The sequence below is a fragment of the Peromyscus maniculatus genome, chromosome 4, assembly GCF_049852395.1.
Source record: "Peromyscus maniculatus bairdii isolate BWxNUB_F1_BW_parent chromosome 4, HU_Pman_BW_mat_3.1, whole genome shotgun sequence".
Taxonomy (NCBI): domain Eukaryota; kingdom Metazoa; phylum Chordata; class Mammalia; order Rodentia; family Cricetidae; genus Peromyscus; species Peromyscus maniculatus.
The window spans coordinates 1,440,807-1,466,464 of NC_134855.1; the positions used below are offsets into that span (position 1 = coordinate 1,440,807).

General features: G+C 45.1%; 1 protein-coding gene and 1 long non-coding RNA gene across 8 annotated transcripts in view; one reads left to right on the forward strand and one right to left on the reverse strand.

Moving 5' to 3' along the window:
• The window catches only part of Nr6a1 (nuclear receptor subfamily 6 group A member 1), a 204,643-nt gene extending 186,032 nt beyond the window's left edge, over positions 1 to 18,611 (forward strand). For 5 of the 7 annotated variants that reach the window (XM_006992516.4, XM_076568440.1, XM_076568438.1 and 2 more), the window contains 5 exons: positions 227 to 454; positions 1,684 to 1,938; positions 9,853 to 9,974; positions 11,700 to 11,852; positions 13,589 to 18,611. In XM_006992516.4, coding sequence (XP_006992578.1) covers positions 227 to 454; positions 1,684 to 1,938; positions 9,853 to 9,974; positions 11,700 to 11,852; positions 13,589 to 13,677 — 847 coding nt within the window. In that variant the 3' untranslated portion in view covers positions 13,678 to 18,611. The remainder of the gene's footprint in view (positions 1 to 226; positions 455 to 1,683; positions 1,939 to 9,852; positions 9,975 to 11,699; positions 11,853 to 13,588) is intronic. The other 2 variants (XM_006992517.4, XM_076568439.1) reach the window with 1 other exon arrangement.
• LOC143272669 (uncharacterized) lies at positions 10,258 to 13,392 on the reverse strand. The gene is made up of 2 exons (XR_013050277.1): positions 12,895 to 13,392; positions 10,258 to 10,519 (listed from the first exon to the last, which is right to left on the reverse strand). It is a non-coding gene; the product is annotated as an uncharacterized LOC143272669 (long non-coding RNA).
• Positions 18,612 to 25,658: the final 7,047 nt, after the last annotated feature.

Below are 25,658 nucleotides of genomic sequence, written 5' to 3' on the forward strand. Positions count from 1 at the left end.
TGAGTTTGCCAATGGTGAGCCCCATGTTTCTGTACCCACACAGAGTCCTTGTCTCATGGATGGAATGTAATAGGGTAGACATGCATGTAACCTTTAATTTTGTCCCATCAATTGATTAGTCACAGACTTCATGACCAGTGAACACCTCAGCCATTTCCTGACTTATTCCTTTGAGCAGGTACTCAACCTGCCATGGCTTTTCCTGATGTGAAGTTTTTCTCTCCAGTAGGTCTGTGGAACTAAATGGATTCATGACATTCAGGGATCAATACATGGGGATGTCAGTGCCTCCACATTATCAATACATACCACACCTTTTTAGCTATTCTGGCCACTCACCACTTCTGCCCCCACAAGCTCGAAGCCTGGACCCTCAGTCCTACAGCCTGATTCACCAGCTGATGTCAGCCGAAGACCTGGAGCCATTGGGCACACCCATGTTGATTGAAGATGGGTGAGTGAATTCTGCCCTGCTTTGCCCCTCGAAGTCTCAAAGTGTCCCTACCATGCACCAATTGTATCCCCAGCTTTGTCACTGAAGGTGTTGGTCTCTTATGTTTCCTTAAGCATATATTATCAGAGAGTTCAGGTTACTTTTCATTTCCTATGAAATTAGGAGTGTAGGGCCTTCATTTCTTTGTGGTTCTAGGTAAACCAAGCCCTGAAATGATTGCTTTTGTGTCAGAAATAAGCTCTACATCAGGCCTAAGGTTTTTAAATCTTTCAAGCCTTAATTGGTTGTGACCTGTCTATATCCCTAGCCAACATGCCCATGAGTAACCTATGGCATGTGACTAGCGCCTTTGGTACAGGCCTGAATAGGTGGAAAAGATACCTCAGTCTGCATTTGACCCTATTTGGGTGTTGTGTAGCACCTGGGCCACCCATTCTTGCACCCATTACTTCTTAGGTACAGAACATGGGTTGCTAGAGTCTTTAATCTCAGGCCTCCCAGAGGGTATCCTGAGATCCTCAGCTAGGCTTCAGTTTCAGGAGAGTAGACTAAAACACATACAGAAAGTATCCCCCAGAGCTTTTATGTAGCGTATGAGGAAGAGGATGACAAGGAGACCAGGGATTGTGAGAGGAATAAAGCTGAGACTCAGAGGCCCCTGTGGGCTAGAACTGAGAAATAGCTTATTGGAAAGGCTGAGCAACTCTGGTTCCTGAACTATTCACCACCAGGGGGCACAGTGAGGACAGGAAAGGATTCTGAATGCCTCTGTTCTCTTCAGCAGTTTGGCCCTTGGTCATGTTTGGCTTTGGGTTTTGTTCTTGTTTTTGTTTTCTTGCATGTATAGTTGTTGTTCCTTATACTGGATATGCTCCAGACCCACCCCATTCGAGTTTTCATTATCAAAACTAGAGCGGGAATGAGTAATAATTTCTCCTAGGACATGAAACATAAGAGAACACTAACATTCAGAGTGTTATTCCCTCATAATTCCAGAAGTTTCTAAACCTCCTTTCCCCTCAGCAGCCTCTTCTCAGCAAATCATCTCAATGCTCCCCAACCCCACTCCAGCTTTTTGCTGGTCCCAGCCCTACCTCTTTATAATAAGTTGAGTGAAACTGGAAATCCATGCCAAGGACATACTGTGCCCTCAAGGAATACCCTCCTCCTTTGCTCCTACCCTCACTCTCTGGCTGATGAAAGTGACTCTCTCCTGTCCCTACCTCCAGATATGCTGTGACACAGGCAGAGCTATTTGCTTTGCTTTGCCGCCTGGCCGACGAGTTGCTCTTCAGGCAGATTGCCTGGATCAAGAAGCTGCCTTTCTTCTGCGAGCTCTCAATCAAGGATTACACGTGCCTCTTGAGCTCTACATGGCAGGAGTTGATTCTACTCTCTTCCCTCACAGTTTATAGCAAACAAATCTTTGGGGAACTGGCTGATGTTACTGCCAAGTACTCACCCTCTGATGAAGAACTACACAGGTGAGAGCTGCTGACTGGGGAGGACATTCTGAGCAACCAAGCCATCACCCTCGCTGTGAGGCAAGGCTACCTAGTCTCCAAAGGGGGAACATTGAATCCCACAGACCTGGATTTTAATACTACCCTGTCATCAGCCAAATCACAGGTTCTAAGTGAATAGAGTAGGTGCCTCTCCAACAAGGCAGGGATGATGAGTAAGTGTCATACAGTCAGATTGGCAGTGCTACGCTGTTACTTTAATGTTATGTCTACATTAGTGGGGTGATATATCTGAGAAAAACAAAAATCTAAACTCTACCCCAAGGGAAGGGACTCTAGACTTGGAAGTCACCTTGGTATTATTTGTAGGCAGCTTTATATTACTGATTCTTTCTTACACTTATAGTAGCATAGTCTCTATTGTGCTTGTTTATAGATGACAAGGTTGAAGTTCAGAGAACCTGGCCCTTAAGGGTTTTGGATTTTAATCTAGAAACTAGTCTTGAGCTTATCCCATAACTCCCCATCCCTACCCTCTGCATTCTACCTGACTGTTTAGACTCTTTTGTGGTACCTGAGGTGGGGTGAGATGTTAAGAGCATAGCACTGAGCCAAGCAGGTCTCCTGGCTGTTCTTTGCCATAAGGTTTCCTTCTGGCTAACCAGCGTCCTCTAACCTCCTCTAGAACAGCCTTTTTCCTCCCTGCTGCTTCTATGACCTATCCACGTACTATTTTAGTCACTTTTTTTGAAGACCTAGGGAAAATGGGACCCTTAATTTCTGACCCCGAAATTAAGACATGCATCTGTTCAATAACTTTTCTGGTTTATTAATTTATTCATATGAAATGTCTTACATAGCTCAATTCACATTTAAATAGACATTCAATAAACCACCTTTTTTGGACAGTTTAATTAATAGAAGTCATACAATTTAAAGGTACCCAGAACAAGGATATTTATTTAGATACAGTAGAGATAAGGTACCAACTCCCATAATTCTCTTCGTGGGACTGGGATACATGAGTTCCACCATCCTGTGCGTTACATAAAAACAAGGCCAACACTTAAGCAGGGAGCAAAGCTTCAAGTCCTTCAGGAGCTTTGTGCACAGCTGAGTGAGGGTCTGGGAGCTGACTCTCTCTTGCTTTTCTTTTTTTCTTTTTTTTTTTTAAAGATTTATTTATTTATTATGTATATGGAAGAGGGTGCCAGGTCTCATTACAGATGGTTGTGAGCCACCATGTGGGTGCTGGGAATTGAACTCAGGACCTCTGGGAGAGCAGTCGGTGCTCTTAACCTCTGAGCCATCTCTTCAGCCCCCTCTCTTGCTTTTCTAGCATCCTTGCTTACTGGCTTCAGGGTGTACCTACCTGACATTTTGTCCTATAAACAGAGCTATCTAATTTTACAGATGACCTAATAACCCCTTGTCTAGGAGCCTCTAATTCATTGTTTCCCTCAAATTTCTGTCTCCAGCTCATAACTTTGGATTGAAGGGCTGTTTGGATATTGTTGGTTTGTAGATTTGGCCTCAGGGAGCCCAGCCTCCCTGTTTTTCTGGGAACAACTAGCTCCTCCTGGGATGGACTACCTATAGCTGCAGTGGAATCAGCCTCTAGGTCCTTGCTCCCTACAGCTTGGAAGGTTTTCCAGGCCCTCTTCAGCACTGTGTTAGGAGTTGTCAGGGGCAAGGATTCTCGGAACACAAACCATGCAGATAAGGTTTCTGTCTTTCATTCCTTTTTCCTTCCCTCTCTCCCTTCCTTTCTGGTCCCAGATATTTAAACTCAAGGCCTTACACATGCTATGTAAGTACTCTACCATTGCGATAACATCCCTAACCATTTCTCATTTATTTTGAGATAAGAGCTCACTAAGTTTCCCAGGCAGGCCTCAAACTTAGAATCCTCCTGCTTTGGTTGTCTGAGTAGCTTCAGTAATAGCTATGTACTACCACACCAACTTAGACATGGTTTCTGACTCTGAGAGTCCCAATTCTCATTTTATAGTAACAGATGCAGTCTCAATGTAAGGTCATATTGAAGGAGATTGAGGAGAATATAAGGACTATTCAAACCCAGACTAAGAAATGAAGGATGTACTTGCATACTTGGCTTACCACAAAAACAGACATTTGAGCTGCATTTTAAAATGAGAATTTTCTAAGTATGGTATAGAGAGCAAGATGAAGGCAGAAGAGGCCAACCTGGTCTGCAGAACAAGTTTCAGGGCTATACAGAGAGACCCTAGAAGAGCTGGGCATGGTGGTCCAGTCCCAGAACTGGCCAGAGGCAGGAGAATCTCTGAGTTCAATGCTAGCCTGGTCTACAGAGCAAGTTCCAGGACAGCTTGGGGTACCTGGTGAGACCCTGCCTTAAAAAACAAAAAGAGAAAGAAGACTTTGGATTTGATTTGTTAGTAGCATTGCATCACAGGAATTACTTGGGCGATTTACTTTTGAGAAAGCATTCTGTGGCTCTTTGGTGTGGTCAGGACTAGAGCATGGTTGAGTAGGAGGTTGCTCTGTTTCTGTGGAAAGGAAAAGAAGGCCTGGATGACAGAGCAATGATAGGGAAGAGAAGCTAGCGGTGTCAAAGACATGGAGTCAGCAGGACTTCTGTGAGCAAGGAAAGTTGTGGGTAGTTGTTGGGTAGGTGGGCACAGGTTATTTTAGCCAGGATAAAGCATCAAGGAAGAACATGATGGGAGATAAGACACTCTGTGTTTGGCTTGGGTGTCTGTGAAGTCTGAGTCGCATGTAGGTCATAAGATCTGGAAGCTGAACCTCTGGAGTTAGGTTAATCACTGCCAAGCATCCTCTCTCTGCTAGAAGCCCAGGATGTAGAGTCTAATTGGCCATAGCTCTTTCTTTCTTTTCTGTACTACTCCCACTCCCCCAGGCAGCCTTTGCTGCTTCACAGCTCCTGAGTGCGAGTGCCCGCTGTCAGGAAAAGTCTTCCCAGATGATGCACGACTAGCTCCTTTTCTCTTCTCAATACTGAATCAAGTTTATGGTGCTTACTCCACATCAGACTTGTTATCAAACACAGAGGTGGACAAATGTGATTTAAAGCAGATTGTAGCACCAGCCGGGGACTGCTCCCAGCCCTAATCAACACCCTTTCACTCCCTGGAAAAGATGCTTTGAGTTAGATGGACTTTAATGGGCACTTTTAACTAGTTCTCAGGCTCAGGAAACAGACTTTTTGCTCCTTATTACAGGAGAATGCCAATGATAGTAATACTATAAATGTATAATGGTCAACAGGATTTGTTGCACCAATTTTTATGATTGTTTTACTTACATTACTGTTGAGTCATTGCTGCCATCCTTTGAGACTTAGATATAAGTACCTTGAATTTCAGAGAGATGAAAATTCGGTGCTACAAAGGTAGGAAAAGATGGAGCTAAGATTCCTACGTAGGTCCGTTGTGCTCCTAAGCCAGATCTCTCCACCATTACTTTATACCAGATTCTTAGAAGGAGTGACTTTCTGGAATGTATCCTGGAGCTGTAATCTGACTTGTATGTGGATGTGAAGGTGACAGTTCCTTAAAGACTGTAGCTGATGAGCTGCTCAGGAGGGTACATTTAGATGAATGGGAAAGAGAGCTGTTCCTCTCTGCCCCTTAATAGTGTATAACTTATATAGTGTCAGCTTCAATTGCTGACTGAATGGTCCAGTGGTTTGGGAGATCCTGGCAGGAATGTTTTCCTTGTCCTAGAATGTTTGTGTGATAGGAACTTAAGAGAAGAATGGGTGTGTTTGTCCAACTTTATGGCTTTGAATGCTGATAATTTGTAGACAGGGAATACAGGGGTGTCAGAACTGTGGAGTGGGCAGATGTGGAGGAGGAATGGCTGGAGGAGAAAGCAGGCCTGTAGAACAGAGACCAGCTTTGTTTATCAAAGGGTGGGATGCGGGTGTGGAGGAAAGCTTTTCAGCTAAGCTGTGGAGACTGAGTGGGGACCACTGCCAAGGGACTGTGATGGCTGCTTTTTGTAAGATATTTGGAGAAGGGGTGTGCTATCCCCAAAAGAAAGGGCAGACCTTGGGCATATGTACAGGCCTAAGCACTTGAGAGCTCATTTGTGTCCCCCAGGCCAAGACAGCCAGGAGCAGATTTGGCACTGCCAGGTCAGGGTCTGGATGTTAGCCACACACCTGCAGGTCCTGCCATGCCATAGTAAGCTCTGGGGCAAGGGGCTGCTGATTAAGGGACTGAGTATTATTTGTGCTTGCTGCATTGCTCAGCCACCAGACAGATGTCAGCACTATTCTCCCTGCCTTATTTGTTATGCCCTACCTCAGCTTATCCCCGCCCTACTCCTCCAAGTAGATACTACAGGGAATTGTCATTGAGGCCCTTTCTCTCTCAACAACTTAAATAGCCAGCAAGTACTTTTATGAGGAGTGGTCTTCACCCCTAGGCACGCTGCTTCCTCCAAGACTCATCGTGCAAGCGGCAAAAAAGTACCCAGCACCTCCTAGGGCCAGGCCCCAGAATGAGCTGCTGTGGGAACACAAAGCTCTTAAGGTTTCACATGATAGCATGTGGCAGACGTTTTCAGGTAGCACTTAAGAATTTGACAGGGTAGGTAGTACAGCCCTGGGAAAGCCCCTATGCTTGGAATTCAAAAGCCCTGCCTCTTTCTTACTGTGTAACTTTGAGAGAGTCACCTCTTTCTGCTTCCTCATCCTAATACAGAGGTATATGGTTCATCTCTCAAGTTGTCAGGAAAATAATGCCCGTGAAAGGCCCTTGGTCAGGAGCACAGTCAGTGGCCACTGTGAGCCTTGCCACACGTGAACAAAGGAGATTTTTTTTTTTTGCATTATATATATATATAAAACAATACCATTCAGTTCTATATATCAGCCATGGGTTTTCCCATATTATCCCCCCTCCCACCCCCTCCCCTTGCCCCTAGTCTACCCCCCATTCCCACCTCCTCCAGGACAAGTCCTCCCCCGAGGACTGCGATCAACCTGGTAGACTCAGTCCAGGCAGGTCCAGTCCCTTCCTCCCAGACTGAGCCAAGTGTCCCTGCATAAGCTCCAGGTTTGAAACAGCCAATTCATGCAATGAGCACAGGACTTGGTCCCACTGCCTAGTTGCCTCCCAAACTGATCAAGCCAATCAACTATCTCACCTATTCAGAGGGCCTGATCCAGCTGGGGGCCCCTCAGCCTTTGGTTCATAGTTCATGTGTTTCCATTCATTTGGCTATAACAAAGGAGATTTTAATTAGTAACTTTTTTTTTAAATTAGGAGGATAAGGAGATATATATATATATATATATATATATATATATATATATATATATATATATAAAATACTAAAAAGTGCCCAGCACTCAACATGGGGTAGAATGGTTGGTAGGGGTGTTAAACAAACTCAATATGAATTTGTCTATTATTCTAGGAAAGTATTAATAAAGTCACAAAAGCCATTGGGTTAGAACAATGAGGAACTTGAATTAGCCATCACAGCTCACAGGAGCTCACACAGCTAACTAAGGGGCTCTTGACTTAAAACATGTTCTACCTCCAGAGTTCTCATTTTCTAGCACTAAGGTAGAAATTGTGGCCAGATTTGAGTTCTCTCTGCTGGGGCCCAGCTTCCTAAACTACGTATCACAACCATGAACGACAGACACTGTGTAACTGAAGTGAAGGCACAAAACGAGTGGCAGTACTAAAAGATTTCTAAACTTCAACAAGCAAACATTAATTCAAAATCAAACACCCTGTGTATCTAGTGTCTCCCTGGGAATCTGTGGTGTCTCGGCAGCACTTGGCCGTGTTGATCAGAGCTTCTGTGCCACCTTGGTTTTGACAGCTCACTTGAATTGTGCATGCCCTCATACCACCCATGCCTGAGGTATCTCACTCAGGTCCCCATGTCACTGCAGTTTTTGCTCTTATGGAGACATGATGGTTTACTTATGGGAAACAAAGACTTTGGGTACCATCAATCCTCATTATTTTAAGTGTCAAATTACATATTTTTGGATTTTATCAAGTTTTATTTTAGCCAGATGTAGTGGTACTTGTCTTGAAACTTCAGCATTTGGGAGATAGAGTCAGGAGAATTGAAAGCTATCTCAACTGCATGGTGAGTTCAAAGCCAGCTTGGGCTACATGAGACCCTATTTTTAAAAAAACAAAGTTTGCTGTTTGAGTTTCTGCCTTGAATTTAATTTCAAAAAATTGTTGAATGAATTTGACTTGGGATTAGGACAGAATTTTCAACAATTTCTGAAATAACCCTGCCATTTCATACTAAACCATTGATGGTTATAAGATCAAAATATCAATTAAGCCAGATGTGGTGGAACACTCATTTAATCCTGCACTCAGGAGGCAGAAACAATCAGATCTCTGAGTTTGAGACCAGCCTGTTTTATGCAGTGAGTTCTAGGCCAGCTAGAGATATATGATGAGACTTTGACTTAAAATAAACAAACAAATAAGTAGCTCTGAAAAAACTTTACTGTATGTTCTACAGTGTCAAATACTCAGATGCAACTTAATTCTTCATGGAAAAATAACAAGCATATCCATCTCATTAGTCTGCAAATTTGATTTTATCTTTTGTAAATGGTAAAATTACATGCCGATGAATCTGGGACTGGGGAGATGACTTAGTAGGTAAATCCTGGCTATGCAAGAATGAGGGCCCCCAAGTTCAGGTACCTGCACCCATGTAAAAATCTGGGAATGTCTGTAACTATAGCACTGAATAGGAGCAGAGACGGGCAGGTCCTCAGAGCTTCCTGGCCAGCTAGTCTAAGCAAAGTGGTGAGGTTCAAATTCAGTTAGCGACTGTTATCCCCAAAGATAAGGTTTTCACCTTATATATATAAAATAGTGAAAGACACCCAGTGTCAACCTCTGCTGCCTTATCTACCCCTTATACACAGACACAAACATGTGCACACGCACATGCCACATACACCAACACATAAAAAGAGTAGAAATAAGATGAATTTCACTGTGGTTTATTATTAGTGTTAGATTTGTATACCAGTTAGATTTGTATATTAATAAAATAATATATTTTATTACCTATGTACCTGGGGCCATGTAAGAATTCATCAGGTAAAAAGAAGTTAATGTAAATAGTTGAAGAAGCCTGTCTGTTTTGCCTAAGTAGACCACCTTAGACAATGGAAGAGCCTCGGGAAGCTAGTTCAGGCTCCAGGTTCTCATCCCACCACCAACTAGCTGTGTGTTGGTGAGCCAGTCTCCTCTCCGTGTTGAACCTGAGTTTCTCGTCTTGTGTTGGTAGAGATTGTTTCACCTAGCTGATAGGGTTGAGAATGAACAGAAGGTGCCCGGCACAAAGGCTCCTGTGATGTAAAGACTCAGCAAATGTTTCCTCCCACCTTGGACTGAAGTCAGGGATACCAGTAAGATTATTTTATTGTATATCTATAATCTTAGCCTTGCTAGAAACGGTGAACCTAAACAAATATAACTGAAGCGTTTTCCACACTGGGGCTGAGGCTCTCATAGAGTCACCATGGCAGCTGTCATTGATACTGCAGACTGCATCTCCACAAAAGCTGAATCTTAATATTGTCACATTCTTCTTGGTTTCTACCCCAGATCTCCTTTGGCTCTTAACATAAGTAGGCAAACATTTTGCAGAGGGAGATCTCAAAGCTTACAGGGATCCAATAACCTTCCTAGACTCTCAGAGCTGTGTGTGGTGCAGCTGGATTTGAACCTGGTTTTACTTGATTCTGCTGGACCCTGGAAACAGTTGCATAATCTACACTGGCTGCCCAGCAGAGCATGGATTTCCCTGTGATTTCCATTTCCCCCAAGTGAAGTTTCCTTCCCATCGTAGATAATCTCTGTCTGCCTTCCTAGCCTTTGCTGGTATCAGTACCCCAGGTAAAAACCTGTATCTGTTCTCCAGATTTAGTGATGAAGGGATGGAGGTGATTGAGCGGCTCATCTACCTATATCACAAGTTCCATCAGCTAAAGGTCAGCAATGAGGAATATGCTTGCATGAAAGCAATTAACTTCCTGAATCAAGGTGAGTAAGTGGTGGGGTGAGGGCAGTGAGGGCAGCAGTTTGTTTTATGTATTTATTTTTGCCAGTAAGCACTTGCCCTTCTGTGTCACATGCACACAACTCCCCATCCTCCCACCCCCAGGACTGTCACAGACTCTGTGTCACCATGTGACCATCAGTCTTGGAAGGCCTACGCTCCCCCTAGTCATCACCCTGCTCGTCTACAGTGTAAGGAATGCTTTGGATTTTTTCTCTTGAAATCTAAATGCCACAATCTCTATAACTCACAGAGGAAGGAAGAGGATTCGCTTTGTTTAGTCAGTTTTAATGCATTTAAACACAGACACCAAGGACAGAACATGCGTCATTTAAAATATGTACCAAGTTTACCAGCAACTGAAGAAGAGCAGGGTGACTGATGAAACTGTTGGAGATAAGGCCGTGGCTGACAGGCTGGCAGCTGCTCTGATGCTCCAGGGAAGAGTGGTGGTACACACTAGTGGTGGTCTAGTTGGTTTATAGTTACTTCGCCAACAAGTAGCACATGGTAGTTGCTGGTAATCAGTCTATGAGGGAAAATGGGTGTTTTTGTTTGTTTGTTTTTTATCAAAAGCAGCATATGAATGTCCCATTCCCAAAGTGGGCCTGCATGATTTTATCCCCTGTAGCTTTGAAAGCACTGTCTTACTAAGCTCTGTTTTCCAATCCAGAGACTCTTGACCCACCCTTCCTTTTTACCACTAATCCCCACTCTACCCTCCAGTACTGGGTAGACATCTTACTCCTGTCTGTATACCATCATGCATTTATCAGGTGACCTACATACCTTCTCTAGCCAAGCCCAGTATCATATATTAAAGACATTGGCAGGGATTGGGGGCGGGGGGGGGGGGGGGGCGGGAGAAAAAAACAGACCAGCCCCCAGGCCCCTAAAGAATGTACACTCTGATAGCACTCAATACATGAATTGTACTGCATGTGGGGAAGATGAGTAGCAACTTCTTAGAGGAGAAATGTTGCACTGGACCTCAAAGGCTGGGTTACATACTGTATGCTTTATTCATCTCTTGTACTTTAGATAGAGACATACATGCATACATACATACATACATACATACATACATACATACAAACAATAGAATAGTAAAAACACAGAGACACTGGAGATGGCACATTATCAGGTTCCTGAATTTGTAGATATCACCAATGTTTCTGATAACCTCCACTTCAATGATACTGTGAAGTATTGTTGGGTAAAAAGTTAGCCACTTGTTCCACATTCACTGGTGCCTGTTTTGTGCCACCACACACTGTATTAAGACCTTGATGTTGGGGCTGGAGAGATGGCTCAGCGGTTAAGAGAACTGTCTCCTCTTCCAAAGGACTTGGCTTCAATTCCCAATACCCACATGGCAGCTCACAACTATTTATAACTCCATTTCCAGGGTATCTGACACCTTCACACCAATGCATGTAAAATAAATTAAAAAAAAAAAAAAAAGACCTTGATATGATGTTGAGATACCCAGCTTAGCACTTAGAGCTCAGACAAAGGACTGTCCTTTGCCTATCACTTCTTTTCTATCTTATTTCTTTTACCTTATCCAGATCTTAGTTTCTCCACATCAGAAGGAGAAAAGATCTCTGTTATGACTGTGTTTAATAACTTCTCATTTAAAATAAAATAATCTGGTGTTTACTGTCTTGTTCCCTGTGTGATTTTTGTTTTGTTTTGTTTTTTCACAGATATCAGGGGTCTGACCAGTGCCTCACAGCTGGAACAATTGAATAAGCGATATTGGTACATTTGTCAGGATTTTACTGAATATAAATACACACATCAACCAAACCGCTTTCCTGATCTTATGATGTGCTTGCCAGAGATCCGATACATTGCAGGTAATATTCTGAGTCCAGGCTTCCAACACTTCCTTGCTTCTCCAAGCTTGTGAAGGGGTTGATATGAGTAGGGTTCACAGGATGCTCATTCCAGGCCCATCACCAGCTGCAGAAGTAGTTACTACTCTTACCCTCAGAAAAGTTCTATTGGAATAGGAAGTTTGTGTTTCCTTTTAGAAAAGAGAAACTGGCGTGTCCCAAGTACCTATTGTGTACAGGTAGGTGTTCTGTGGATGAGGAAAGCAAGCTCAGAGTCTCCAGTTCATGTCCTGAACTGTATGCTTTTAGATAATGAATTTTAATTGTGAATTATATATCAATTTAAAAAACTTTGTCTCAGAGGATTGCACTACTCTTTCCAGGGCCATATAAAGTGGCACTTTTAAGCTCCTGTGTTTCACAAAGGAATTTTGTGTCTGTCTTGAGCCCCTGCTAAGCTCCTGACTGTTAGTAGGTCTGTTTCAGTGTGTAACCTTGGCTCCTTATTGTTCTTTACTTTACATAGTGAGGATTCTTGTTTTTGATGTCCAGCACCCATTGGGGTGATGTTTAGACTGGGGTTGTTTCTGTAAAATTCAGCAATACAATTTTTGAAGGAAAACATGTATAATCAGACTTTGTTTTCTGCCACCAGCCCTAAATAATGACATGGAGATTTAATAATAATTATGAAATCTCATCCTTAGCTTAGGCTTGTCCTGCTAGCTCTTATAATTTAAATTAACCCATTTATATTAATCTATGTTTTGCCTCAGAGCTGTTTTTCTTTCATTCTGTATGTCTGACTCTCTCCATGTCTCATTGGAGTCTCCTTTGCACCTCAGTTATCTCCTCCTACTTCCCCTCTCTGCCTGGAAGTCCTGCCTGAACCTCCTACCAAGCTATTGGCCATTCAGCTTTCTTAAACCAGTCACAGCAATATGTCTTCACACAATGTATAAATCTCCCACAACAAACATGTCAGTCTTTTTTTCTCTATTTCTTGAGCCACAGAGCAGTCTAGCAGATATGAGCTGGACCTGGCAGCAGTGTTTCCAGTCACCTGGAAAGCTTTTGGAAAAAAAAGCTTTTTTTTCCCCTCATCTCCAGACATTCTGACTTCATTGGTATGGAGTGAAGCCCAGGCATCAGTATTTTCTTAATGCCCTCCAGGTGATTCTAAGGTACTGTCAGGGAGAACTACATAGATGTTTCACTTACATTGTTTGTATGCTTAATGCTCTATGAAGTCATCAGTGGGAAAAAAAAAAAAAAAAAAAAAAAAAAACCTGTCAAACTCTTTTATCTCCAGACATTTCAAATTTATTTGCCCCTGTAACTCTTCCCTTTACTTCCCAAGTACTTTCATTAATCAGTTATTCTGTTTTGGAGAGCAGTGTTTTATAGAATGCTAGAGAGTTGGCAGGAAGCAAGTTTCCTATAGTATTTTAGCTACAAAGAGCTAAGTAGGACTCCGTCTCCATTTCAGATGCTCAGCTGTAAAATGGGGTAAAAGGCAATCACAAAAACATTATGAGTTTGAATGAGACAATGCTTTGAACTGGCTGGCATAGAACAAGTGTAGCAGATGGAAGAGTGAGCCTAGACACTCTGACATTATCTAACCTTATGACCTGTGCTGTATTCCTGATACTTGTCTTGCCCTTGTCCTACACCAAGGAGATCCAGCAGCCTGAGAATAGACCAGACAGGCTTCCCTAGTCGCCGCTACTAATTCCTCTCTTCCCTTTACCTAGGAAAGATGGTGAACGTGCCCCTGGAGCAGCTGCCCCTCCTCTTTAAGGTGGTGCTGCATTCCTGCAAGACAAGTGCAGTGAAGGAGTGACCTGTCCCCTGCACTGCCTCAGGTGCTCCAGTGCCTTGGGTGGACGGGACAGGCTCCAGAGGAAAGAGCCAGAGAGACCAAGATGGAGACTGTGGAGCAGCTACCTCCATCACAAGAAGAATTTGTTTGTTTGTCTGTTTTTAACCTCATTTTTCTATATATTTATTTCACGACAGAGTTGAATGTATGGCCTTCAACATGATGCACATGCTTTTGTGTGAATGCAGCAGATGCATTTCCTTGCAGTTTACAGAATGTGAAGATGTTTAATGTTACTGTGTTGTCATTGTTTAGAGATAGTTCTTTTGTATTTTAAGGGAAAGGGTGGGATGGACTAGACGACTATTTCCATAATGTTGACAAAGACAACTACCTCAATGGAAACCGGGATATGACCATCCCTACCTTTTCCACAATCTCAGCAGACGTACACTTGTCTGTTAGAGAACAAACTGCCTTTTTATAGCCACAGACTTACTAAGTAAAAGAGTATGCCAAAAGAGCAAAATGGTATAGGGAGATTTACTAAAGAGGCGGGTAGGATGTTTGAGAGGCAATTTTTATTTTAATCCTCAATGTTTGATGAGGATTAACCATCACCTCATCCCACAAGCCTAAAGGGCAGAAACTCCTGCTCCTCCCTTCTGCTGCATCCCTCCCACCCCACACACTGTTGTCTGTTGAATGCTGCTGTCAATTTTTCATCTAGGCAGAGTCCTGACAATAAATCAGCCTCCCAGCTAACCTGGGGCTCACAGCTGCCTAGTTTCCTGACCCAGATCTACCAAGGCCTACCTTCTTCAGACTCCATCCCTCCCTGCTATGAATTTGACTCCTTGTCCTTTAGAAAAGTGACAGAAAAATGCCCTGTTCTGGATCTGATGCCATTTCTGATTTATTCTCCTTTAACTTGTTTCTCTCAAAGGGTAGAGGGATGAAGGCCAACCTACTGAAAGAATAGATTCCTTTGGAAGCCCCTGTTCTCTCCCCACCTTATCCTCAGAACCAAATCTTGAACTTGTTTTGTTTTTGTATTTTGTTGTTGTCATTTGTTTGTTTTGTTTTTGAGACAGGGTTTCTCTGGGTAGCCCTGGCTGTCCTGGAACTCACTCTGTAGACTAGGCTGGCCTTAAACTCACAGAGATCCACCTGCTTCTACCTCCCAAGTGCTGGGATTAAGGGTGTACACCACCACTGCTCGGCTAAAACTACCCCATTTTTAAACAATAGAAAGAACCAGAGACTTGGTTCCTAAATTTTGTTGTAAGCTCTCCTATTATTTCCAAAATGAGATTACTTTACCAGGGCTCTACAACAGAAAGCCAAGACCCAGCTATTCCTTCAACTAACATCAGTGGTCTGGTCTACCAAGGCTTGGAGGGACGGAGCCAGAAGTACCCGGAAGGGAAAGGGGCTTTAAACTACCTCATGTGTCTAAGGGCTTGCCTGCTGCCTCTGCAGATGCAGCCAGGAGCTGTTGTGATTTACTGCCTGCCCCACCTAGTTCTAAGAAGAGTTCTTGCCCTCCAGAATTTGGTTAGGACTACACCAAGTTTGTCTTAGAGTTGTTTCAGCTGCTTTTCCTTTCTTTGCCCACACCAGGCCTTCCTACAGCCAGTACCCCAGGCAGGTACTCCACTGGCTGCATCTCTTGGCTGGCCTGCCACACCTACAGTATCTCCTTGAGCCTTTGTGTTCAGGAACTGTTTACTCTACCCCAACGAAGCCTAGTTCACTTACATAGGAGGCCACCAAATCCTGTGCATCCTAGGTAGTCTTCACTAGAACTTTTCTCTCTAGTAAATTGTTACGGGTACCACAAAGTGACACTTAATGTCCCTTGATGTCCAAAGTTCAGAGCATTATTTCTCAGTCTTATTCCCCAGCTGCTCTGAGAAAGAAAGAAAAAAAGAGATGTGTTCCTCAGGAAAGTTCCAGACGGAATATTTTTCACATGTTGGTGGGAAGATATGTGTGTGTTGATGTGTATGTTTGTTTCTAAGTTCACTATATTTTTATTTGCCTCAAATTTTGTATTTAACCAACCAGATCACATTCTTTGGCTCCAGGTCAGAGTCTCAGCTGTGTTCCTCAAGGTGAAAATCAGAGACACCTCTCAGAGACATCACCTATGTACGGCAGCTTTCTTTTGCTTAGACCTCCATTTGTCAAATTGCTAGTTTTTGAAATTTCTTTTCAAACTAACATCTTACCTGGTGTGTTGAATGTCAAAGCTCTGATGAGGCAAGAATATGTCTCTCCAATAATGAAGTATTAAACAGAGCAGGGTGTTAATTTGTAGAGTGGGGGAAAGGTTCTGCAAGTTGCCATTGTACAAATCCATTTTTACAAATGTTTGCAGCAGATTCCACAGAACAAAGAGCCCATTCATTGCCAAGAGCCCTGCAGAATCTCTGAGCCAAGTGGCTGTGTGTTCTGAGCTGGAGCCTGACCTGTGGACCGCCTTTAATGTCTTCTGCACCCAGTCCTTTTATGACATGGGCTTCTTTTAAACAGGGTAAAGTGACTATGCTGCATTGCAAACTCAGGTATTATGAGGAGAAGGTAGGAGTGTAGCTAGCAGCGTGGAGACATTAGGTCAGCCACTAGATGTATTTGTGATTTTGGTTTGAAGGACACAGAGAAAGGTTGGAGGGGGAGGTTTGGTGTGCTTGTTCTTTGCCTTTTTTTCCCATAATGTTTGGTTAACAGGCAGCCTTTTTGCTAGTGGAAGAAGGAAAAATTTGTGCACATTATTTCTCATTCCTCTCTCTCCTGTCCTCTCTGATCCTGGCCACTAAAAGTACTCACTTTGAGTGAGAATTCTTCACCATAAAAAATATAACCCCAAAAGCCATGTTGAAAAGGAGAATCCACCTCCTTGCACTATGCCAAAACATACAGGCTTCCCTTTTCTTGTATGTTTTCTTGACTCAAGATAAAAGTTTGGATTCTTGGAGCTTTGTAATTCATGTTCTCTGGCTCCCTTTGTAGACCTTCAGTGACCTTTGCAGGGTTTGGTGGTCTCACCCTTAAGTTTGGAGAAATTCCCTACAACTCATCTCAAAGCACTCCACCTGGCTCAGGACACCCTGTCCCCAGAGCCAATCTACAGCTGAAGAGGGCAGTCAGGAACCTCCCTGTCCTGATGGTAGAACCAGGAGGGTAGGAGAACATAGAGGCATCACCCAAAGTTGCCCGCTCCACATGTATCAGCCTACCTCTGACCTGCCCCACTATTCAGGGAAGTACATGCTGCCACGGTCTGAGCCAGCTGTCTAGTCTGCTGCTCTGCACCTCTCTTGTTTGTTCTTGACTTCCTGAATAATGGGACAGATAGGCAGCAGGCAGTCTCTTAAGTTGTGGCCAAGGTTAGCCAAAGTAAAGGGGCCGTGGCCTCCCATAGGGCAGAAAGCTGAGCAGACGTTCTGTGTTTCTGCCTTTGTAACACTATTCTTCGTGGTTTTTCCTTGTTAATTTTTTTTTTTTTTTGCAGCTGTTTTTAAGAAATTTAGTCTTTCAGACCAGCCCTTCTATTAAACTTTGATTTTTTTTTCTTTATTGCTTTGTTAAAGTTTAGAAAGAAAAAAAAAACCCACTAACTGACTCCCCCACCTTGATCCATGGAAATACCCACACACCCCTCTGCTGTTGGTCCTCCTCCCTTTTCCTCATGCCCAGTGTCCATGAAGTAGTGTTTTATCTATGTCTTAGGATGAAAAATGGCAGTCATCCCACCAGGTGCTGGAAACTGGTCAGCCTTGAAGCAGGCACTTCTGGGGCCACAGCTCAGGGATGTGTATTTAATTAAAGGGTCCCCAGAAAGCCCTTTCTTGGCTGCCACAAGTAACATCTTTTCTAGACTAGAGAGTCAAACCCTGGCCATTTATTTCCTCAGAGGGCGAAGCTACAGTCCACTGAGCTGGAAGCAAGCTAGCTGCCTCTTTGGTTAGGTCTGGGCTTCCTCAAGACTTCTGATCATCCTACACATGAGTCTCTATGGTGCTCATGGAAAGCCTGGCCCTTCTGCCCAGGACAAGTCCTCTTCTCAGACTGTAGTCCTAAATAGACCCCAGCTTGCTTGGGTATCAGTTGTAGACTTAAATGGAAGTGTGAGAAAGGCCAGGGCCTGCTCCAAACCTAAGAAAAATGTGCTACTGGTGGAGGCTAGTTTCCCAAACCCTGAAGCCAGCCTTGCCAGCCAAAGGGTTCTCTTGCTCTTGGGTGACCTTTTTCTTAGCTAAAATATAATAGGTGATAATGTTTTTGACTCAAATTTCCATTAAAAAAAAAAAACCAAAAAAAAAAAAAAAAAAAACTACCTCGTGAGTGACATCCTGGTCGATTCCTCTCTGAGGATTCCTGTGGGAAAAGAATACTGTAGCTCTCGTGCTGTTTACATGTTTCTGTCGGGAATGAAACCCTGGACTGTTGGTGTTTTTGTCTGTGTTGCCATCCCAGGCCTGTGATAGGGGTTTGTGGCTGCATTGTAATGTCTGGGCAGTGTCTGGGGAGTTCTTTCCACCTGCCCAGCTAGGGACAAGCCACCCCTGGAAGAGGCCTTCCTACGCTCCATGGTTTGGATTTCAGGGGCTCTGATGGCAAGTGATGAGCCTGCCTTAGGCTACCTCCCAGTCCTCCCACAGTCCTATGTAGGAATCAAGTGAATAGGATGTCTCTGAGCCCTTGTTCCCAAAGGGCCGGCCAAGGGCTGCCTGCCAGCCTGGCTCCATCAGCCCTGCATGACCAAATGATAGTTGGTGGGCTCTGCAGGCTACTCAGGCCCTCTGCTACCTCCCACACTTGTCTGCTGGCAAGGGGTGGGCCCTGTTCTGTGAATTGACTACCTGTGAAAATGTGACCAGTTAGTGTGAAATGCATGTTTAGCAAGCATTAGGTACTGTATTTGAACCAATAAATGTGAATCCTCTGCACATGCCATCTGTCTGTGAAGCTTATCTGGGACTCGGGGGTAGGGATGGCCGGGTGTCCTGGACTCCTGCTCATAGCCAGCACCACCCATCTCTGTTGCTGAGAGCCGGCAAGGAATGGTCTGCTCCAGAATTTCAGGAGCCAGTGAGTGCCTGCTATCTGCTGGGCACTGTGTTGCTTTTTCATAAACCTAGACCACCATGAGTTTGAAGGACCATTGTCTCATTTTGTAAATGAAGAAACTAAGGTTGAGAATGGTGAAAAGACTTGCACAAGGTTCCCAGCCAGAAAAAAGGCACAACTAGGGGATAGCCTGGTGGGAGATACACAGACCTGTGTAGTACTGCAAGGAGAGCGTTACGACTTGGGAGGGGCAGGTAGTAAGAACCTAAAAGGAGGGGCTTCCCTGATGAGAATAGTTCTGAAAGTCACCAAGATGAAAACTACACACCACTGCAGCTTGTTCCAAGATCCTATAAACAAAAGAACATGAGGAAGAAATTGAGTTTGGGGAAGCTATTGGGCCCTGGAGCGCCACTGGAAGGAGTTCGGAGTTGGGGAGAAGTCCACCTGCTGAGTCTCAGCTGTGTCAGAGGCAGCAATGTGCTGCATGATGGTGGCCTGCCTTGCCTACTCAGTGATCTAGCAAGTTAATACCCGACTCTCCAGAAAACCAATAAGGCTTCTTTATAAGTTATGTAGGATGTGAGCAAATAGCGACTGAAAAGTCAAGGGACATGGCCAGAGGCAACACAGAAAGTGTCTTGAACCCGGATCTACCGGTTCCAAAGTTCAGCCATCTTGTACTCTTGCTCACACACCCTGCTCAGGCAGGGTGACGGCTGTAAAGACAGAGGGAGACTCCTCAATGGCAAGATAAAGGCCAGAGGAGTCTCCTCAGTCTATTAATTTGTTCTGAGTGAAACAGGGACACCCAGCTGCCTTCTATGCTCTGTGCCCAGCATAAGGTGCCAAAGAGCCCTTGAGGCTTGAAAGAGGTGATTTGAAACAAAGACCACAGCAGAAGGAGGTAATGGGGTGTCTTCAAGAGGGAGCAGATAGAAACAGGCGCAGGAAGGGTGTGCACTGGCTGCCTAGTGACAGCCACACCCTATGGCCACCTGCACCATGCCTTGTCATCCCTTTTGCTCTGAAGCATACAGGCTCAGGGAATTTTTGCACTTGCCTAAGATGACATGTGCAAGCAGTAGAATTAGTTTTTGAATCCAGATCTATCTGATACCAAGGTTACAAGAGCTTCCTCCCTGCTCCTTCAGCAGTTCTGAGCACAAATGGGAGTTTGTAACAAAGCTTAGGAACAGACGGCCTTTGGTTGAACCTTTCACTATTCAAAAACAAACCAACCAATGAAAGATTAATCCTGTAAACTGTATATAAAGGCCAAACCTAATCGTACTGAAAAGCACTGACATCCCCAAGGTTCTTGGGGTGCCACTGAACATAGGCACTCATGAAGGCTCTGTCAAAAAAGAAACTGTGGCCAAAAACAGAGGAAATGCCATGTTCTTTATTTTCCTCCCAGATTCCCAAACTTCCTTTGCATAGACAAGGCTGTGGAAAGTCTTAGCACTTAGCCCAACCAGGTTGTACCAAAATTACCTGATCATCGGATTTGCTTATTTTTTCCATGGAAGTTCTGTTGGGTCAGCATTCCATGGAATAAAATTTAGAACAGTGCTCTCCAAATATCTAAGTGGCTTCTTAAGTAATGGTGAACTGTGAGCTTCCTGGGGTATGAGGTAACAGTCTAGAAAGAAGGAAGAATGGAGGGGTATAGCTCAGTGTGATACCCCAAGTTCATTTTCAGCACCAAAATAATAAGTGACATAGACATAGACTGTAGTGACATCCATGAAGTCACTTACTCCCCAGAGCAACCCAGTAAGGTATGTGCTGTGGTAATCCATTTTACAAGTAAGAAAACTGAAACCCAGAGAGGGTAAATAATGTGCATAGGTGACCTAACTGGGGAGTGCTCCTGGGTGCATAGGAATGAGTGCTGGGTGTTGGAAGTGTGTCCACTGAGCTTACCAGGCTGAAGGTGAGGATGTCTGTGTAACCAGCAGTGGTTCCATCAGTGGAGCCATAAACATCCAGAAATGATGGTGGGAAGGTGGTGGAATTAGGGTGGTCTGGCTGCAAGGAGTCCTTTCCAGACAAGAGGAGCAGCAACAAGGGGTCTCAGCTCATCCCCTCCATGGTGGTATTTAACAATGACCCAGATAGATACCTCCATGGTCCCCACCTGCCCTATCCTCACAGTTCACTAAGAAGCCACTTAGATATTTGGAGAGCACTGTTCTAAATTTTATTCCATGGAATGCTGACCCAACAGAACTTCCATGGAAGAAATTAGCAAATTTGATGATCAGGTAATTTTGGTACAACCTGATTGGGCTAAATGCTAAGCAGAGGATGGTACCTGTGCCTCAGTTGTTTAGGAATGATAGTGGCTAGCTCTAAGGGCTTACTGAAGTCCATCTGTACAAGGAGGCTGTTTGCTGAAGCTGCAGCCCCCTCCACCTCAGCAGCAGAGGCCCAGCAAAGCCAGGAGCCTCCTCTCTGCTTGGCCTGGCCTTGGCCTGGCTGCCCATCAGGAGTTTGGGTGCAGTGACAATCAGCCTGCCAGCTCCTGTGGCAAAAGTGCCCAACTGCCAGACCCAGGGCTTCTAGAGACTTTGTTCCCTTGGCAACAAGTCTCACCATGGAGACCACAGCCCCATCCTTGCCCTCCTTGCAAGCTCCCTCTCCACAAGCCTTCCCTGCTCTGCACCCAGTCCTTAAGAGCATGTAGGTATAGTGGAGTACAGTAAGGAAGGGCACAGCCAACAGGAGCAACCCAATTCTGAGCATCCACTTTATGCCTGGGAAGGCTCTGGTGGCCACGCCACCGTCTCATTTTGGCTGAAAGCCAGGCAGGTACCAGACCAAAGTCTCAAAGCTGAGTCTCATTTTGGCTGAAAGCCAGGCAGGCACCAGACCAAAGTCTCAAAGCTGATCAGTGCAGGAGCTGAAACTTGCATCCAAGACTGTGTTTTTCCTCCCTGTGGCCATGATTGCCTTGGGCCACAGTCTAACTAGGACTGGATAGCTGGGGGGGAGGGGGGAGGAGGGAGAGAAAGAGAGAGAGAGAGAGAGAGAGAGAGAGAGAGAGAGAGAGAGAGAGAGAGAGAGAGAGAGAGAGAGAGACCCTACTGGCAGCACAAACCATTGCTGCAGCCCTTTGAGGTCCAGGCTGGATCCAACATCAATGGAGGAATTGCACTATTTTAAGCCAGGACTGGGGGGCCCCATGTGGGCACAGGGAGGGTGGCCTCAGGCCCTTGGCTAGCTTCCCGGAAGTCACCATGGCCTCCCTCCTCTCCCCCAGCAGCTTTCAGAGGCAGTCACTTCCCTACAAACAGGAAGGAGGTCCTCAGGCTAAGACCTCCAGCCCCAGTTTCCTCCCCTTCCCCCCACCCCAGCCTTCTCTACTACATGGGGGAGCTCACCAGATCCTGGTTTGTGTACCTACTGGGGATGGCTCCCTAGGTGGGTGAAAGGGGGCCTTAATGTATGCTGCTCCAGTCACGCCACTGCTCCAGGACAGGCTTCCCTTTTCCAGGGCCCTTGGTCCCCTCACCATGGTCTGACTTTTCATGTACTTTCCCACTGAGGATAGTCACTGAGTCAGAAGAGCAGAGGTGTCCCCAGATTTGGTATAATTCAAGGACCCTGGAGAAAAAGCAAAGAAAAACATATTAGAACACTGAAGGAACAAACAAATTGGGACAATCCAAGAGAAAGATACGGGAATAAACAGATTGATCAAGACAGAGACAAGCAGAGAAAGCCAAGAGATACCAACAGTGACTGTCGGAGGCTAGGTCTGAGAGCAGGGGCATAGCCCAGTGGCAGCTCTGACTATTCCCCCAAGCACAGGCCTAGTCTCAGAGCTGTGGGGGGCCTACCGGCTGCAGAACTCGAGAGGAATGTGGGGAGCAAGGCTGGGTCACCTCTTGAGGGCCAAGCGTGTGTGCTCTGAGATAAGCTGCCCCAGGAAGGGGCCACAGCTGCACTGCACGCTCCAGGAGCATGGCAGAGAGGCCCAGGACCAAGGCTGAAGGTTCAGCACCACCAGACACCCAGCACCTGCCCCTTCCTGGAGGGGCTCCACCAGGCTTCATTTTAGAAGGTCCCAGGTCCCTCTGGCCCTTGCCTTCCTTGGAGGGCATTCAGCTTCTAAGTGAATGTGTTGAGAATAGCACCAGCCACCAAGAGGCACTTACCTGGCTGTTCCAGTTCTGGCTGCAGTCTTGTCTCAAGTCTGGGGGATGGAAAAGAAAGATGGGCACTAAGCATTATGCAGAGCAGAAGCACCAGCAGGTTGGGACATGGAGGTATGAAGGTGGACAGTTCTGAAATGAACCCCAAGTTGTCCCCATGTGGTTCTATACTGGTGTGTGTGTGTGTGTGTGTTTATCTGCATGTGTGTGTCTACATGCTACCTCTAATGTGTGTTTGTGGGGGTGGAGGTGTAGCAGTGTACACATCTTCATGTTGTCAGTCTCTAGATACTACCTCCACAAGTCTCTGGCTCTCTGTCTAGAGCAGTAGCCCCTGGAAACACCCAGTCTTTTCTACCCTCACCAGGTGGTCCATCCTGGTGAGCCACAGGAGGAGGAAAAGTCAGCAGGTCTAGAGGAGGCCCCCAGCCCCCCTCCCCATGATGCAGCTGAGGCTCCCGCTGGCCACGGCCTTGACCCAGCACTATGGACTTCTCTGACATTGGCATCGGATCTGAACATCTGGCAGTAGGCTGATAAGGGGTGCAGCGGAAACAGCCTCCACTGCTGCCAGCAGGCCCGCCCCCTACACTGCCCGGAATGGGGTCTTCACAGCTAGTTCCTTCTGCCCCTGGCTCCCTGGGCCCCTTGGCCTTTAGTCCAATCTCTGCCTCAATCTCTTTCTCTCTCTCCTCTCCCTTCCTCTCTTTCTCCCTTCTTGCACATTTCATTCTCTATCCCTCTTGAAGTTCACTCATCCCTCCCCTCCATCTATGGGTCTTCCTTACCATCAGTAGGTCTCTCAATACCCCCTCATCTTCTTTTCTAGCTGTTTCTCCCACTGTCCCTCAGTCACAACTGTCCTCCTCCCTTCCAGTGTCTGGGTCTCTGCTTCTTTTGTCCTTTCTTCTACCTCCAGGAAACAAGCCTGGCACTTCGGGAAAGTCCCTGCTCAGGAGTAAGCCTCTAAGCTTTGTTTGCATTGGGGAGGCAGCGCTAAATCAGGGCTGTGGCTCTGCTTCCTTGCAATAGGACTGGCCTGGACCCCTAGCATTGCAGCTGAGCTCACACAGGAATGCAGGCTGCCCAGGGCACAGCAGATGGAGTGTAAGCTATGCCTTAGCTCTCTGCTTTCCCACTGCTAAGCTGTCTGTGCTTAAGTAACTTTAGAGGGTTGCCTCCTGAGCTGAGTCCTGAATGTTGCTCACTGGTAATGAGACAAAGATACTCTCTACCCTTCTCCCAGAATGGTAGCAAGTGTTTGAGACTAAACCTAGGTATGTAATGGTTCACAAGGACATAGTACCATTCCCATGCTCACAACCATATCTATCTCCTTCCTGCTCTGTGAAGGGGTGGAGCACCTCTGTGAGTTAGGGTCAATGGGCCAGCATAGGAGGCAGCCCTGAGAAATGGGTCTATCATATTCAAGGTTACTAGGGAATGAGGAACACCCAGCTTACGTGTTAGTGACAGCTAACACCTAGAGAGGAGACAACACAAGAAGCTAGAGCCCTAGCCCCTCAAACAAGCATGTGGGGGCCTTCTGTAAGAACAAGCATTCAACAGTGTTGAGGATCCAGAGATAAATCAAGCCATTGAGGGTTCTGTGAGTCACCCTATCACAGAAAGACAGCAATGTTGCAATGTCAGACTCAACAAGCAAAGAGCCTCTAAGGACAGAGCAGCCAGACCTCCAGCAGGTCTTTTGTGTGTATGTTGCTGACACTTATTGAGCACACATGGCATCCTAAGCAGACACTAGCTAAGTTACATGTTTCATACCCATTATAAAGGGAGAACATGAGGCCCTGAAGAGATGGAAACAGGACACACAGCCGGAGAGGAGCCAGATTGGAATAGAACCCAGAGTCAGATCTCAAGGACTTGCCAGGACACCACAGCTAAGCTGGCTGGTGATTTCCAAAGCACCATGGTGCTAAAAGACACCATTTACCCTGTTTAAGAAGGCAGGCTCTGCTGAGTGTAGTGGCCTTTAATCCCAGCACTCAAGAGACAAGTGAATCTGTGTGTCCCAAGCCAGTCTGGTCTATTTGGAGAATTCCACCCAGCCAGGGCAACACAGTAAAATCTCTCAAAAATAATAAATACACAAAAATAAAAATATTTTTTAAAAAGAGGGCAGACTTGGCACTTCTGAAGCCCTGGGTTTGAACCCCAGCACCACACACACAACCAGGAGATGTAGAACCTACTTCTTGAAGTCTCCCATCAAAAAGAGTTCAAAGAACTAGGATTTTGTTGTGACATGTTGATGAAATGATATTTTCTAGCACATTTCTTTACTAAACTCAGAGGATGAGCAGCATGGATTCAAAATGTGAACATTTGCAGGAAAATCAGAAAAGCAGAGTCAGGCATGGCAGCTTACACCTGTATTTCCTGCACTCAAGGCTGATGCAGGAGAATTGCCACCAGGAGATTAGCCTGGACTACAGAGTGGTAGCCTATCTCAAACAAAAATTAAGTAAATCAGAAAAACAAAATGTTTAAATGAAACAAAAATAATAAAATGAAACGAGACTGAGAAATAATAAAAGAAATAATAAAACAAAAGGAGTCTGATTAAGTTCTAACTCTATACAAGAAAAATGTAACTTTCTAGGTTAAAAAGGCAAGACTAAGGTCATGAATGTTGGGGGGTTGTATGTAATGGTATAGACATAATTAAACCGTACTTATTTAAATGTTCTGATGAACGGTAAAACTACTGTTGATGACGCTTTTTTTTTTTTTTTTTTT